Source organism: Odocoileus virginianus, chromosome 12 (assembly GCF_023699985.2).
Source record: "Odocoileus virginianus isolate 20LAN1187 ecotype Illinois chromosome 12, Ovbor_1.2, whole genome shotgun sequence".
NCBI lineage: Eukaryota > Metazoa > Chordata > Mammalia > Artiodactyla > Cervidae > Odocoileus > Odocoileus virginianus.
The window spans coordinates 65717477-65733132 of NC_069685.1; the positions used below are offsets into that span (position 1 = coordinate 65717477).

Below are 15656 nucleotides of genomic sequence, written 5' to 3' on the forward strand. Positions count from 1 at the left end.
GCCAGACCTGTCTCTCTCAGGAAGGCAAAGCTTGCCTAAACCCCCAGCTGCGTTCTGCTTTTGTCTTGTGGGCTAGAGCTCTGTCACTGGGCTCTTTAGCTACAGAAGATGCTGGGACCAAAAACCTTCCCAGCCTTTCTGGTGGATGCTAGTGAGGACGTAGAGGCCGGGCAGGGGGTGTTGGGTATCTACAACCCATGTCTGCCTCACTGCATTAGAGCATTCATGTTGTACTCTTGTTCCTTTCTTTGCACTTGAGTGGTAGCAGGGATCAAGGAAAGAATACTGGGCTGGATTTTAGAAGACCTGAGTTTTGGTTCTTAACCAGACCCTAGATAATCACTTGATCTGGGATTAAGTTACGACTCTGGGCCTCTGTTTCTCAAATTGTAAAACTGAGAAAATTTGTTCTCTGAGCATCTACCAGAATTATAATTCTGATACTGTTTTTTCATTGACTTTGAAATTTGTGATGGAGTGGGTATTTTCAACTTGCAATCTCTTTTTAAATCAAGTGGGTTATAACTTTGGGCAAGGTTGGGCATATTGATCTTTTACCCATTTTTTTTGGTCTTTTCCCATATTGATTGTTTATCTCTCACTTTTAGGAACACTAGGAGAGAATGATATCATACCAGAAGTTTGAGAATAATGCCTTTATGTGCTTGGAGAATGTTTTGACTTCTAGAAACCATAGTTGTTTTATGTTTTATTATTAATATATGGAACCAGAATAACCACTGAATTAGTAAGGGCAAAAATAATATAGTTTGGGTCCATAGGTAAGGCCATCTTAAGTAGGAAGTAGTCACTTCTCTTTCTGAAGAGAAGTAGTCACTTTCTCTTTTCTATCTGAACAAATTACTCGGCTAATTTGGAAAGTAGATAAAAAATCATATCCATTTAGAGTATTTAGTTTATCAAAATTTATTCCTCATTATTAACCGAGGCCTTGCTTCCTATTTTCATGAGAAAATAGAAGTAACAAAAGAGACCACTGCATCTCCCCATGGCCAGCATCTGTCGCCATGTGACTTGCTTTCCCTACTGTGAGGGAAATGAACTGTCCACGTTCTCATCTCTGGCTAGATCTTCTGGTGCTGTGTTTCCCAGTGCCTGCTCCAGGCCATCACACTAGCAGTTTTTTTCCCCCTCTCTTTTCTGCATTAATTTCCCCCTCTTTACTGGATCATTTGCACCAGCATATAATGCTATTTTCCTATCCTGGAAAAAAATCTCTTTGATGCTACTTCTTCCTGCAGCTAGTTCTCTGTCTCTTTGCTGTCCTTCACCTCACATCTCCTGAACATCCCCAGGCTCTTCAGCACCTGTTTTTATAGTCTCAAATTTATCTCATGAGACTTTGTTTTCCACCTTGCCACCAAAACTGTTTTTACTTTTGTAAGGTCATTTTGTTGTTGTTCAGTCGCTAAGTTGTGGCTGACTCTCTGTGACCCTATGGACTGTAGCACGCCAGGCTCCCCTGTCCTCCTGGAGTTTGCTCAGATTCATGTCCATTGAGTTGGTGATGCTGTCTAACTATCTCATTCTTTGCTGTTTCCTTCTCCTCCTGCCCTCAGTCTTTCTCAACATCAGGGTCTTTACCAATGAGTTGGCTCTTTGTGCCAGGTGGCCAGAGTATTGGAGCTTCAGCATCTGTCCTTCCAATGATATTCAAGGTTGATTTCCTTTAGGATTGACTGGTTTGATCTCTTTACAGTCCAAGGGACTCTCAAGAGTCTTCTCCAGCACCATAGTTAGAAAGCATTAATTCTTTGGCGCTCAGCCTCCTTTATGATCCAGCTCACATCTGTACATGATGACTGGAAAAACCATAGCTTTGACTATATGGGTCTTTGTTGCAAAGTGACTTCTCTGCTTTTTAATACCCTGTCTATGTTTGTTACAGTTTTTCTTCCAGGAAGCGAGTGTCTTTTAATTTCATGGCTGCAGTCACCATCCACAGTGATTTTTTTAGCCCAAGAAAATAAAATCTGCCACTGCCACTTTTTCTCCTTCTATTTACTATGAAGAAATGGGACTGGATGCCATGATCTTAGTTTTTTGAATGTTGAGTTTTAAGCCAGCTTTTTCACTCTCCTCTTTCACTTTCGTCAAAAGTCTCTTTAGTTCCTCTTTGCTTTCTGTCCTAAGGGTGGTGTCATCTGCATATCTGAGGTTATTGATATTTTTCCCGGCAGTCTTGATTCCAGCTTGTGCTTCATCCAGTCTAGCATTTTGCATGACATACTCTGCATATAAGTTAAATAAGCAAAGCGACAATATACAGCCTTGTTGTACTCCTTTTCCAGTTTTGAACCAGTCATTTTTTCCATGTCTAGTTCTGCCTGTCGCTTCTTGACCCACATACATGTTTCTCAGGAGGCAGGTAAGGTGGTCTGGTATCCCATGTCTTTAAGAATTTTTCATAGTTTATTATGATCCACACAGTCATAGGCTTTGGTGTAGTCACTAAAGAGGAGGTAAATGTTTTTCTGGAACTCTCTTGCTTTCCCCACGATCCAACAAATGTTGGCAATTTGATATCTGGTTCCTCTGCTTCTTCAAAACCCATCTGTACATTGAAAAGTTCTTGATTCGCACATTTCTGAAATCTAGCTTGAAGGGTTTTGAGCATAAACTTACTAGCATGTGAAATGAATGCAGTTTTATGGTAGTTTGAACATTCGTTGGCCTTGCCCTTCTTTGGAATTGGAATGAAAACTGACCTTTTTGAATCCTGTGGCCACTGCTGAGTTTTCCAAATTTGCTGACATTTTGAGTGCAGAACTTTAACAGCATCATCTTTTAGAATTTGAAATAGCTCAGCTGGAATTCCATCACCTTCACTAGCTTTGTTTTTAGTGATGCTTCCTAAGGCCCACTTCACACTCCAGGATGTCTGGCTCTAGGTGAGTGACCACACCATTTTGTTTTTCTGGGTCATTAAGACCTTTTTTGTACAGTCCTTTTGTGTATTCTTGCCACTTCTTCTTTATCTCTTCTGCTTCTGTTAGATCCTTACTGATTATGTCCTTCAGCATGCCCTGAACATTGCATGAAATGTTCCCTTGATATCTCCAGTTTTCTTGAAGAGATCTCTAGTCTTTCCCATTCTATTATTGTTCTCTATTTCTTTGCCTTGTTCATTTAAGAATTCACCATTGATTTTAGTAAGCTCACTACATTTGCTAAAATCAATAGTGAATTCTTAAATTTCCTCTCATTTGACTTACCAGGGAGCATTAGCCAGCCCACCATTCTCTCTTCTAAGAAGCCCTTTCTTCTCACAGTCTCCCCTCCGCCTCTGCTCCTCCCAGTCTTTTGTTGGTTCCTCCTCACCTAAGTCCCCACCCCCAGTCCTTGCACTGCCTCTCTGTCTGCATCCCACTCATGGCAACCTCATCAAATCCAGATGATCCCCAGAGGTACACACTCGCCCAGACCTCTCCCTTGAACTCTCGACTGCTGCCCGCATGACACTGCTCCCTGCACCAGCTCGACGTTACAGTTCAGCGTGTCCATAGCCAAAGTCTGGATCTTCCTCACAGACCTCCCTGCTAAGTCTTCCCCTCTCCAGTGAAGGAAACACCCGTCCTTCCAGAGACTCAGGTCAGAAACCGGGGAGTCTTCCTTGCTAGCTCTATTTCCTCGCACCCCAACTGCAGTAGCACATGCCAAAACTGGTGATTCAGCCTTGGGAATAGACACAGACTCGAGCTCTCTTCAGCACCTCTGGTCGCCACCACGGTGGTTCAGGCCGTCAGTGTGTCTCCCGTGAATGACTCCAGAAGCCTCAGCGCTGGCCTCCTGATTCCAGCCTTGTCCTCAGTTGGTCTCTTTACGCAGGCCAAGGGCTGTTTCCCATCCCGCTGACGGTAAAAACCAGAGTCCTTACTGTGACTTACAGGCCAGTCACTTTTTTTGTTTTAACTATTTGTGGATCTTTTCCTTTTTTTCCTTTCTGCCATCATAGTTTTAATTTCCAAGAGTTCTTTTTTTGTTGTTGTTCTATGAGTGTTCCTTTAAAAAAAAAAGTAAAGGACTTCCTTGGTGGTCCATTGCTTAAGACTTCACCTTCCAACGTAGGGGATGTGGCTTTGTCCCTGGTCTGAGAGCTAAGATTCCACATGCCTTGCAGCCAAAAACCTAAAACATGAAATAGAAGCAATATGGTAACAAATTCAATAGATTAAAATAATAATAATAATAATAACATCCTCGAGGCTCATAACTTTTTCGTTTTTAAGATTTTTGTGCTCATTCTTCTAAGCTGCTTTTTTGTGTGTGCTTTTGTTCACTGTCGCATGTGACAGCCTTCCCTCAAACGTCAAAAGATCCTTTTATTGTCAACCCATGTTTAAGAGTTAGGCACTAAAACTCAAATTTAGAAGATAGATACATCTATTATATCTGTATGCATAGGGATTTGTAAATTGAGGATTTCCCTTTAGGCTTTTCACAGTTTCACTGGGAGACCTCCATCTTTCAGTATCTGAAGTCTTTTTTCCCTTAGGCTGTTCAGCTTTCCCCAGAGGAGAGAATCTTCCAAACTCCTTCTGGGTTGAGGTGGAGTGGAGTGGAGGCAGTGGTTACAGGCTTGGCGGCAGGCAGAGGAGGGGGAATGTGGGTCTCATTGTTCCGTATGTAAACTCTCAGTTTAGGACCATCTCTTGAGCTCTGCCTGATGTTGGAGATCCAGTGCCACTCAGGTTCATTCTCTCCAGAGATAAGCCCAAGTCTCTGCCCGAGTGAATGATAGGATGCAGGAGCCTAACCTCTTACAGGCTTGCAAAACAATCCTGTGTTTTCGTCCCAGCCCAGGCCTCCGCGCTTCCTGATGCTGCTCGTGCCCGCACCTTTCTGCGGTCTGTGCCACCATCCACTTGCCTCTTGACCCCAGAGACTCAGTTCTCTCTTTCTCTCACCTGTTGATTCAGTTGCCACCCTCCTGCCTGCTTTCTCTTGTCTAAAATTTGTTGGCATCTCTTGTTTAGCATTGTTGTTTCCATTCCCTTTCTTGGTGGGCTTATACCTTTCTAAAGTATTTGCTGTTATTTTAGTGAGGTTTTGGGAAAGAAAGGAAATAGATGGATAGAATCGATGGTAGAAGGAAGTACTTGTGCAAAGGGGTGTGGTTCTTTTCCATTAAAAGTTATGGACAAAGCTGTTCAAAATTTTTTCAAAGAAATCTGTAATACAGGAAACACCAATCTCCTGTAATGCCTCCCTGAGAGAGAACTGCTAGTAACAGTTTTGTATTCTGGAGATCTTTTCAGGATTTTAGTATGTATAGTATAATAATTTCTGTATGTACACATGCATACCTGCATATGGACATGTTTTTATGTATACATACATTTTATTTTTTTTTTCTTTTCTTTTTTTTACATACATTTTATACATATTTATTTGGTATGTATTATATTCTAACACGGGTATTGGAAATACAAAAATGACTAATAACTTTTTAAAAAAAAGTTACACATGTCATATTTTACCTGCCATGAGGTGGTGGTGGTGTTTGTTCAGTTGCTGAGTCGTGTCCAACTCTTTGAGACCCCATGGACTGCAGCATGCCAGGCCAGGTTTCCCTGTCCTTCAGCATCTCCCAAGTTTGCGCTAGCAAACTCCATTGAGTTGCTGTTGCCATCCAACTATCTCTTCCTTTGTTGCCCCCTTCTCCTCCTAGCCTGAAGCTTTGTTTTTTCATCCAGCAGGTTTTCTGGAGTACCTTCCATTTCAGTATCTTTAGTTCTATTCATAAAAAAATGACTATGCATCATTGATTAAATTTGACATTGATTAGAATTTAAGCTGTTCTCTTTTGATGGGTATTTGTGGTGATTTTCTCTTATTTATTATTATGAAAATAGGTGAATTTCTTTATTTTCATTTTTTTCTTTCTTTTTCAAATTCGTTTCCCATTTGCGTTATTGCAGAATATTGAGCAGTTCCCTGTGCTGTATAGTAGGTCATTGCTGATTATCTGTTTTAAACATAGCAGTGTGTATGTGTCCACCCCAAACTCCCAGTCTGTCCCTCCACCCACTCCCTCCCTCCTGGTGACCCAGAGTTCGTTCTCTAAGTTTGTGAGTCTCATTTCTGTTTTGTAGATAAATTCATTTGTATCATTTTTCAAAAGACTTTGCATATAAGTGATATCATAGGATATTTGTCTTTCTCTGTCTCTTTACTTAGTATGATAATCTCCAGGTCCATCCATGTTGCTGCAAATGGCATTATATCATTTTTTATGGGCAAATAGTATTCCATTGTATATATGTACCACATCTTCTTTATCAGTTTATCTGTTGATGGACATTTAGGTTGCTTCCATGTTCTGACTATTGTTAATAGTGCTGCAGCGAACATTGGGAGTTTAATATCTCTATGTATATTTTTGTCAGCCAGTTTTTTAAAACCTGTAACTGAGTGAGGTAACCTGCAGAACCAGGAAAAATGTGGAGTGACTGACAGGTCAGAGTTCCCGAGCAATCAGTCTTCTTGACCATGCTTGTTAACATCAGTACACCCTCACTGCCCTGCTGTTTTCTTTCTTAGTAGGTTTTTCCCTTCTTATTTTATCTTGCTTCTGTTTTGCTCTTGTTATAAATCCCCTGGCAAGATTTCAATTAAACTAATACACTCTGTTCTCTTAAATCCTAGGAATGCCATTAGGCATTTGCTCATTTTATAACTTTTAACCTCCTGGGTATGTTAATGAGAAGTGGACTTGCTATCTTTTACTAATCAAATATTTTTCAGTCCTGTGAATGAAAAAATTGAGAATGTTAATTCTCAACTCACAGTGTTTGAAAAGTCAGATTTTTTACTTTCACATCTTTAATTGATAAGATCTAGAGTATAAAATTTTTTAGCCTTATTTCTAGTTTAAGTAGATCTAAGATTTTGACCTGAAAAAGTTAAATATGTATATTTTTAATCTATATTTTGATGTTATCAAATAATGAGCCACAGTTTTCTATGAGAAAACAATGACCATAATAAATGGTAATTTGGAGATAGATACCATCTCCAGCATCATCATGTGTCTCTCTGATTTTTTATTTTTCCTGCTGTAGGCTTTACTATGAACAAAGAATTCTGCGAAAGGTCTTTGAAGAATGGAAAGAAGAGTGGTGGGTTTCCCATCGAGAGTGGAAACTCCGTGTTCGAGCTGACTGTCACTACAGGTCAGATTTCATGTTATATTACTTTAATTTTACTGGTGAGGTGAAGTGAAAGTCGCTCAGTCGTGTCCAGCTCTTTGCGATCCCATGGACTATACAGTCCATGGAATTCTCCAGGCCAGAGTACTGGAGTGGGTTTGCCTTTCCCTTCTCCAGGGGATCTTCCCAACCCAGGGATTGAACCCAGGTCTCCGACATTGATGGCGGATGCTTTACCAGCTGAGCCACCAGGGAATTTTACTGGTACACATTATCAAATAATTACTTGTCGGCATGATCCTAGATCAAAAGAAGATAAGTCTTTTTTTTTCTAGTTTTATTGAGATATAATTGACATATATTAATTACTGCATGAGTTTTAGGTATACAGAATAGAGATTTGACTTACATATTGTGAAATGATTACCACAAAAAATTTAGTTAACATTCATCATCTCATATAACTGCAATAAAAAAAAAATGGGGAAAAATATTTTCTCCTTGTAATGAGAACTTTCAGGATTTATTCTCTTAACAATTATCATATATTCTCTTAACAACTGTCATATATATCATACAGCAGTGGTAACTGTAGTCATCATATTATACCTTGTATCCCCAGAACTTATTTGTGTTATAACTGGAAGTTTGTACCTTTTGACCACTCCCCTAACCCCCATGTCTCTGGTAAACCACAAATCTGATCTTTTTCTCAGTTTTTTTTTTTTTTTAAGAATGCACATGTGAGATCATACAATGTTTATCTTTCTGTGACATATTTCTCTTAGCTTAATGCCTTCAAATTCCATCCATGTTGTCAAAAATGATAGGATTTCCTCTTTTATATATATATATAGTTTATATATATAGTATATATATGTATATAAGTTTATATATAGTTTTTGTGGAATTTCCTCATTTTTAAATGGCTGAATATATTCTACTTTATGTATTTGGGTTAGCCAAAAAGTTCGTTCTGTTTTTTTCTGTAATGAGCTTTTTGACCAACCTGATAGATCTTTATCCATTCATCCATCAGTGGACTCTTAGTTTGTTGCCCTGTCTTGGCTTTTGTAATTAATGCTGCTATGAACATGGTGGTGCAGATATATTTTCAAGTTAGTGTTTTTGTTTCCTTTGGATATATTCCCAGAAGTGGGATTGCTGGATTGTCTGGTAGTTCTATTTTTAATTTTTTGAAAATCCTGCATACTGTTTCCTTAGTGGTTATTACCAATTTACAAGTCGTACCAACAAACTACAAGGTTCCCTTTTTTCTATATCCTCATCAGCATTTATCTTTTTTTTTAATCTCTTATTTTAGGGAGACCTAATTTCCTACTTTTCTTTTTTTTTAATTGAGGTAAAATTGGTTTATAGCATTATATCAGTTTCAGATGCACAACATTATAATTTTATCTTGTCCTTTTGGTGATGGCCTAGAGGTGTGAGATGATATCTCATTGTGATTTTGATTTGTGTTTTCCTGATGGCTAGTTATCTTTAAGTATGTTTTCATGTACCTATTGGCTGTTTGTGTATCTACTTTGGGAAAATGTCTGTTTAGGTCATTTGCCCACTTTTATTTATTTTTGTTGAGAATAAGTATATTAAACACATGCAAGGCATTAATGCTCATTTAGAAAAAGAATGATTAAAAGAAGTTGTATAGTTTTTAGATTGGATAAAGATGAAAACATTGGGTATTCTGGAACAGTATTTACTTGAACTTAATATATATTTTCATTTTTCCTATCATAGGACTTTTGAGCACCCCAAAGGCTTAATTATCTATATAAAAAAAGTAACCTCACTTTTCAGTCTTTTGTCTTCTTTACCTTTGCCCACTTTTAAAATGGATTATTTGATTTTTTGCCATTTAGTTGTGTGAGTTCTTTATATATTTGGATATTAATCCCTTATCAGATATATGGGTTGCAAATATTTTTTCACATTTTGTAGGTTGTCTTTTTCACCTTATTGACTGTATTTTGCTGTGCATAAGCCTTTTGGTTTACTGTAGTCCTACTTTTTTGTTTTTTATGTTGTTGCTTATGCTTTAGGTATCATATCCAAAGAATTATTGGTAAGACCTATATGAAGGAGCTTTTTTCTTATGTTATGTTTTCTCCTGGGAATCCCATGGTCTTGCATTTAGGTCTTTAATCCATTTCTATTTAATTTTTGTGAGTGGTGTTAGATAGGGGTCTAGTTGCATTTTTACATGTGAATATCCAAGTTTTACCAGCACCATTTACTGGAGAGTCTGTTTTCCCCCATTGATTCTTGGCTCTGTTGTCAAATAAGTTGACTGATTCTTGGCTCTGTTGACTGTACGTATTTGGTTGATCTGGGGGCCCTGGATTCTGCTCCATTGGTCTCTGTGTTTTTATGCCATGGCACTGTATGCACTGTGCTTAGTTGATCAGCCGTGTCTGACTCTGCAGCCTCGTGGACTGTACCCCGCCAGGCTCCTCTGTCCATGGGGACTCTCCAGGCAAGAATGCTGGAGTGGGTTGCCATGCCCTCATCCAGGGGATCTTCCCAACCCAGGGACTGAACCCATATCTCCTGCAATTCTGTACTGTCTGAGCCGCCAGGAAAGCCTGTGAGATTGTATACTACCACTTCATAGTGTAGCTTGAAAACAGGAAGTGTGATGTCTCCTGCTTTGTTCTTTCTGAGGATAGCTTTGACTATTTGAGGTCTTTTGTAGTTCCACATAACTTTTAGGATTGTTCTTTCTACTTCTGTAAATACGAGATTGGAATCTTGGTCGGGGTTGCATTGAATCTACAGATGACTTTTGGTAGTATTGACATTTTAACAATATTTTCCCAGTTCATGAACATGGGACCACATTTCTGTTTATCTGTATCTTCTTTGATTTCTTTCATTAGTGTCTTGTAGCCTTCAGAGTAGAGACCTTTCACTTCCTCAGTTAAATTTATTCTTAAATCTTTTGTTATTTTTGATGCTATTGTAAATGGGATTGATTTACTTCTTTCTTTTTCAGATAATTTGTTGTTACTGTAGAGAAATGCTACTTATATTTTACATTAATTTTAGATCCTATGACTTTACCGAGTCCATTGATTAGATCTAAAAGTTTCTTGGTTGAGTCTTTAGGAGTTTCCATATATAAAATCATGGTGTCTGCAGATAGAGACAGTTTTACTTCTTCCTTTCCAATCTGATGCATTTTATTTCTTTTTCTTGCCCAGTTGCTCTGGCTGGGACTTCCAGTACTGTGTTGAGTAGGAGTGGTGAGAGTGGGCACGCTTGTCTTGATCCTGATCTCAGAGGAAAAGCTTTCAGCCTTTCTCCATTGAGTATGGTGCTAGCTGTGGGCTCATGATATGTGGCATTTATTATATTGAGACACTGATGATCTTATGGTTTTCTTTTTTCATTCTATTAATGTGGTGTGTCATATCGATTGAGTTTGTGGTTGTTGGACCATCCTTGTAAGGAGAAGAGTTTTGTATTATTTTCTGTTTTTCTTCAAATTCTTTTTAGAGTAAGCAAGATCAGAGTCCTAAATTAAACCCAAGCACACAATACTGTATGCATGTGAACTTATACACAGAGATAACCCTCTAATTCAGGTAACCATTATGTACTGATCATGCTAATAATTAGAATAGATTTTTCCTCACCGATTCCCACTGCTGTATAATTCTAATTCTGTTTTCTAAACCAGTAGAGTTGCTTTAATTTATATTGCTTGGAAGGAAATATATACCCAATATAGAACCTTAAGAAAACAGAAAAGAGGGCCTTCCCTGGCAGTCCAGTGGTTAAGATTCCACATTCCCAATTGCAGGGGTCATGAGTTTGGTCCCTGGTCAGGGAACTAAGACCCTGCATGCTGCACAACACAGCCAAATAAAATAAAGTTTAAATTAAAAAACAAAATGGAAAATAAAGAAAAAAAACTTTAAAAAATTATTTATTTTTTAGTGATAGAAGAAACTCTTAATCCATGACATTCGTATTCCCAGGGATAAGTGAAAAAAGTAAAAAAATTCTATCACATACATACTGGAAATTCTATCACATACATATTTTCTATACCTTTTTTAAAAGTAAAAAATATGTCTCACACATTGTATCTTTTCCAAATGTTGTTCACTCATAATCACGTCTTTAGGCTCTTTAGGGTAGGGTTTCTGATTTATGGATATTTCAGATGAAGTATAGACAATGTTTTTGTTAGGGGCTTTACTGATGGCTCAGTTGATGAAAAATCTGCCTGCATTGTAGGAGACCCTGGTTCGATTTCTGGGTCAGGAGGATCTGCTGGAGAAGGGAGAGGCTACCCACTCCAGTATTCTTGGGCTTCCCTTGTGGCTCAGCTGCTAAAGAATCTGCCTGCAATGCGGAAGAGCTGGGTTTGATCCCTGGGTGGGGCAGATCCCCTGGAGAACGGAAAGGCTATCCACTGCAGTATTCTGGCCTGGAGAATTCCATGAACTATATATATAGTCCATGGGGTTGCAAAGAGTCAGACACGACTGAGTGATTTTCACTTTCACATAGATAATGTTGACTTGTTCTAATAAGCTGGCAGAGTATGAAATCAGGCCTTAGGAAATGGGATAGTGACGAGATGGAGGGACTGACAGTCTTGTGGATAATGTATGTATTGAGAAGGAAAAGACAAAGGAGGACACTGACCATGTTTTAGTGCAGAGGAGAGGTGGTGTGTCCCATGGCGTGGGTGATTAAGAAATGACTGTCATTCCAAATGCTGCAGCTCTCTGGGTGCTGAAGATGAAGTCACTCTCAGGTAACTCATGACATTTTTCCCTTAGTGATAACGTAAGTTGTGGAGAACAACTCTTCCGTCGAGAAGGACAAATTTCACCGTGATTGTAGGAAATGGAACTTTAGCTTAGGAGATGTTGTGGTTAGTCATTCTTTATGACCCCATGGACTGTAGCCCTCCAGGCTCCTGTGTCCAAGGCATTTTACAGGCAAGAATGCTGGAATGGGTTGACATTTCCTTCTCTAGGGGATCGTCCCAACCCAGGGACCGAACCCACGTCTCCTGCTTGGCAGGCAGGTTCTTTACCGCTGAGCCACCAGGGGAGCCCGGCTTAGGATATGGATTGGCTTTTCTGTGTCAGAAGTGTTCTGTTAATTTTTCCTGTGTGCAGAACGGGCTGGGTATGTCAGATTAAGAGTTGTTTTGTTTTAAAGAAACACTGCTTGCTTTTGTGGCTCCTCAGATATTACTTGTATAGCCTGATGTTCCAGACCTGGAAGACCTACGTGTGTCAGCAACGGGAGATGAGGAGCAAGTACCTGAGAGCTGAGAATCATGGTGAGAAGAGGAAGTACATGCTAAAGAAAATGTCTCCATTTACTTGTTTTTGCTTTTTTTCCCCTTTATTAAGACTTTATTGGGAGTTCCTGGTGGTCTCACGGTTAGGATTTGACATTTTCACTGCCATGGTCTGGGTTCAGTCCCTTGGTCGGGAAACGAGATGTTGAATAGGAGTGGTGAGAGGAGGCCTCCCTGCTATATGCTTGGCTGGTGGAAAAGCTTTCGAGCTCCTCGCCGTGAAGTATGGTGCAGGCTTCTTGTAGACATTCGTTATCAAGTGAGTAAGATCCCTGCCTTTTCTTAGTTTACGGAGAGCCCAGGTTTACTTTTAGAGAAGCTTCTGTGAAGGACAAGTACATTGTCTTTGAGAGAGAATAACTCTGAGTCACAGGGGAGAGTTGTTTGACTCCCCTTCCTATTTTCCAGGATGTGTGATTTCTCAGCAGGAGCTCCTGTGATCACATCCCCATGGTTTTTCTCCTTGAGGCATGGTTTGGGCACCTGCCACGCACGTCAGCATGATTTGCGTGAACTGGCTGTTCGTGCCCTGCTGGTGCAGCGTGCTGGCCGCGTTTCTCCTACAGCACTTGGGGCTGTTGTCTGTCTTGCCACCATGTGTCACATTACACCACTTGCCTCTGATCTTCTTGGTCCAGGTTGGCCCTTAGTGATCTTGCGACAGTTCAACTCTGGTTGGTATCTGGTTCCTCTGTGAGTTGAACTCAGAAACCCGTATGGGTGAGTCTAAGGGAAAAAGGCATATTGAATGATAATGTAACCTCCTGCCATTTCTCGTAGTCTTGAAGGCCCTGTAGGCCCCTCAAACTCAGCAGGTCCCTTGGGTACCTTGTCCACTGCACCCTGTATAGACCTGCTCTTACCATAGCTGAGAGAATGGTAAGCCATTCACTTAGGAGTGGCTTCCCCATGCCTACAGCATTCAGCTCTCTTGTCTTACAGCACAGCTCCCTGAGCTGTCACTTGCATCCTTCTTTGTCACTGCTGCTGCTGCTAAGTCGCTTCAGTCATGTCTGACTCTGTGCGACTCCATAGACGGCAGCCCACCAGGCTCCACTGTCCCTGGGATTCTCCAGGCAAGAACACTGGAGGGGGTTGCCATTTCTTTCTCCAGAGCATGAAAGTGAAAAGTGCAAGTGAAGTCTCAGTTGTGTCTGACTCTTTCTAAGATTCTATAAATGCATATTAAATCGGAGCCAAAAACTTAGCAGCTTAAAAGGCAGTTCCACATAAGGCTGAAAGGGGGCAGTCTCAGAATTCATGGTTCATATTAAGATCAGTTTAAATTTCGCGTAGTCTTTTTGAAACAGCATCACTAAAAAAAAAAAGCATTCACTTTCAATATCTGGGCACAACTGCCTGACAGTAAATGTTATAAGGACCTCTTCTTTCATCTCTTTTCATTTATTTTCTTCTTTTTATAGATAATCTCATTTACTCTTTGCAAATATACCTTTAAGGAGGCACCATTTTGCAGGTGAGAAACTTGTGTGGGGTTACTTAGCTAAATGACAAGGACAGTGCTCAGGCCCAGCTTGTCTTACTCAGCAGCCTACACTCTAAAACCACAGCGCGGTGCTAGCCCTTCTTGCTTGAGATGTGCTGATTCTGGAGGTCTGGGGTGGGCCCACGGAAAACTGAAGTGAAAGTCGCTCAGTCGTGTCCTCCTCTTTGCGACACCATGGACTGTAGTCCACCAGATTCCCCATCCATGGAATTCTCCAGGCAGGAATACTGGAGTGGTTTGCCATTCCCGTCTCCAGAGGATCTTCCCGACCCAGGGATCAAACTTGGGTCTTCTGCTTTGCAGGCAGATTCTTTATCTTCTGAGCCACCAGGAAAGCCCAGGGAAGCTACATATTAAGTTCTTTTTCATCTTTTGATGTGATCTGTCAACAACTATGAAATACAAAGTAAAGCTATAGTCCTCCTATCCACATTTTAGAGAATGTCCTGAAAATGCTTTACATATTTTTATTTTCTCCTTTGTGTTCTAAAAAAACAAAAAACTTCACCAGTAATGACTCTACCAGTGAAAATGGAGTTTACTATAAAGGGAGGCCTGTGGACCTTTGCACCTCCTGTATGTAGTAAATTCTCTTTCCTCTGGCCCTTTTTATTTTGTCTCACAAATAAATACAGATAGTATCCTTTCCATTTTATCTTGCTTATTCTACTTTATAAATATTGTTTCAAACAGAAAATTTTATAACATGACTTCTTTTTTAACCTTATATTGCTAAGTTGCTTCAGTTATGTCTGACTCTTTGCGACCCCATGGACTGTAGCCCACCAGGCTCCTCTATCCATGGGGATACTCTAGGCAAGAATACTGGAGTGGGATGCCATTTCCTACTCCATTAACCTTATATTAATGGAAATTTAAAAACTCTCCAAAATGGAAAGGTAGAATAATTAACTTCTGTGTACCCATCACCCAGCTTCCAATTATTATGAACTCACTAGTCTTGTTACATCCATATCCCCATTCACTTCCCTGCTTCCTTTGTTATTTCACATATAGATATTGCAGAGTATATAACTCTACAAAAAATAAGGACTTTTAGAGATATCTGAACAGTGCAGTGCATTGGTTTTCCTTTAAATGTTCTGTAAATGTCATCACTTATGTAACTTCTTTGCATCTTGTATCTTTATTAACTTTGTAGAGCTTCACAACTTTTCCAGCAGGGGGCACTGGAAGACTGCAGGAATTTAGATACTCAGAGGAGGGACCTTTTGAGAGCCTCTGAGCTTTTTTGTCTCAATCCAGAGTAATCCATCTCTCTTAACCCTTTCTTGGAAATCTTTTTGGTGCATCTAGATGCAAAGCAAAAGATGCGACAGGCCTGGAAGTCCTGGTTGATCTACGTGGTTTTCCGTAGGACCAAACTTGAGATGCAGACCACTGCCCTGGAGTTCAGGCGGCAGAGTATTCTGTGGTGAGTGTGCTGCATGGCCTGCAGGTCAGCAGCCTTCGTTTTTACCTCATCCTTGATTTATACTGCTAGGAAGCCAGCATAAAAACCCACCTTAAAACATTTTGAGTATAATTGATACATAATAAATATTTATTGATACCTTGTTCAACATTAAGATCAGGTTTTCACAAAATCATAAGTAACACTAATTGA

At 39.9% G+C, this 15656-nt stretch overlaps 1 protein-coding gene across 8 annotated transcripts in view; it reads left to right on the forward strand.

The window, feature by feature from the left end:
• The window catches only part of SFI1 (SFI1 centrin binding protein), an 86687-nt gene that overhangs the window by 25246 nt on the left and 45785 nt on the right, over positions 1-15656 (forward strand). For 7 of the 8 annotated variants that reach the window (XM_070475603.1, XM_070475602.1, XM_070475601.1 and 4 more), the window contains 3 exons: positions 7086-7196; positions 12407-12501; positions 15347-15464. In XM_070475603.1, coding sequence (XP_070331704.1) covers positions 7086-7196; positions 12407-12501; positions 15347-15464 — 324 coding nt within the window. Of the gene's footprint in view, positions 1-7085; positions 7197-12406; positions 12502-13946; positions 14000-15346; positions 15465-15656 lie in introns of those variants that run through there. The other variant, XM_070475607.1, reaches the window with a different exon arrangement.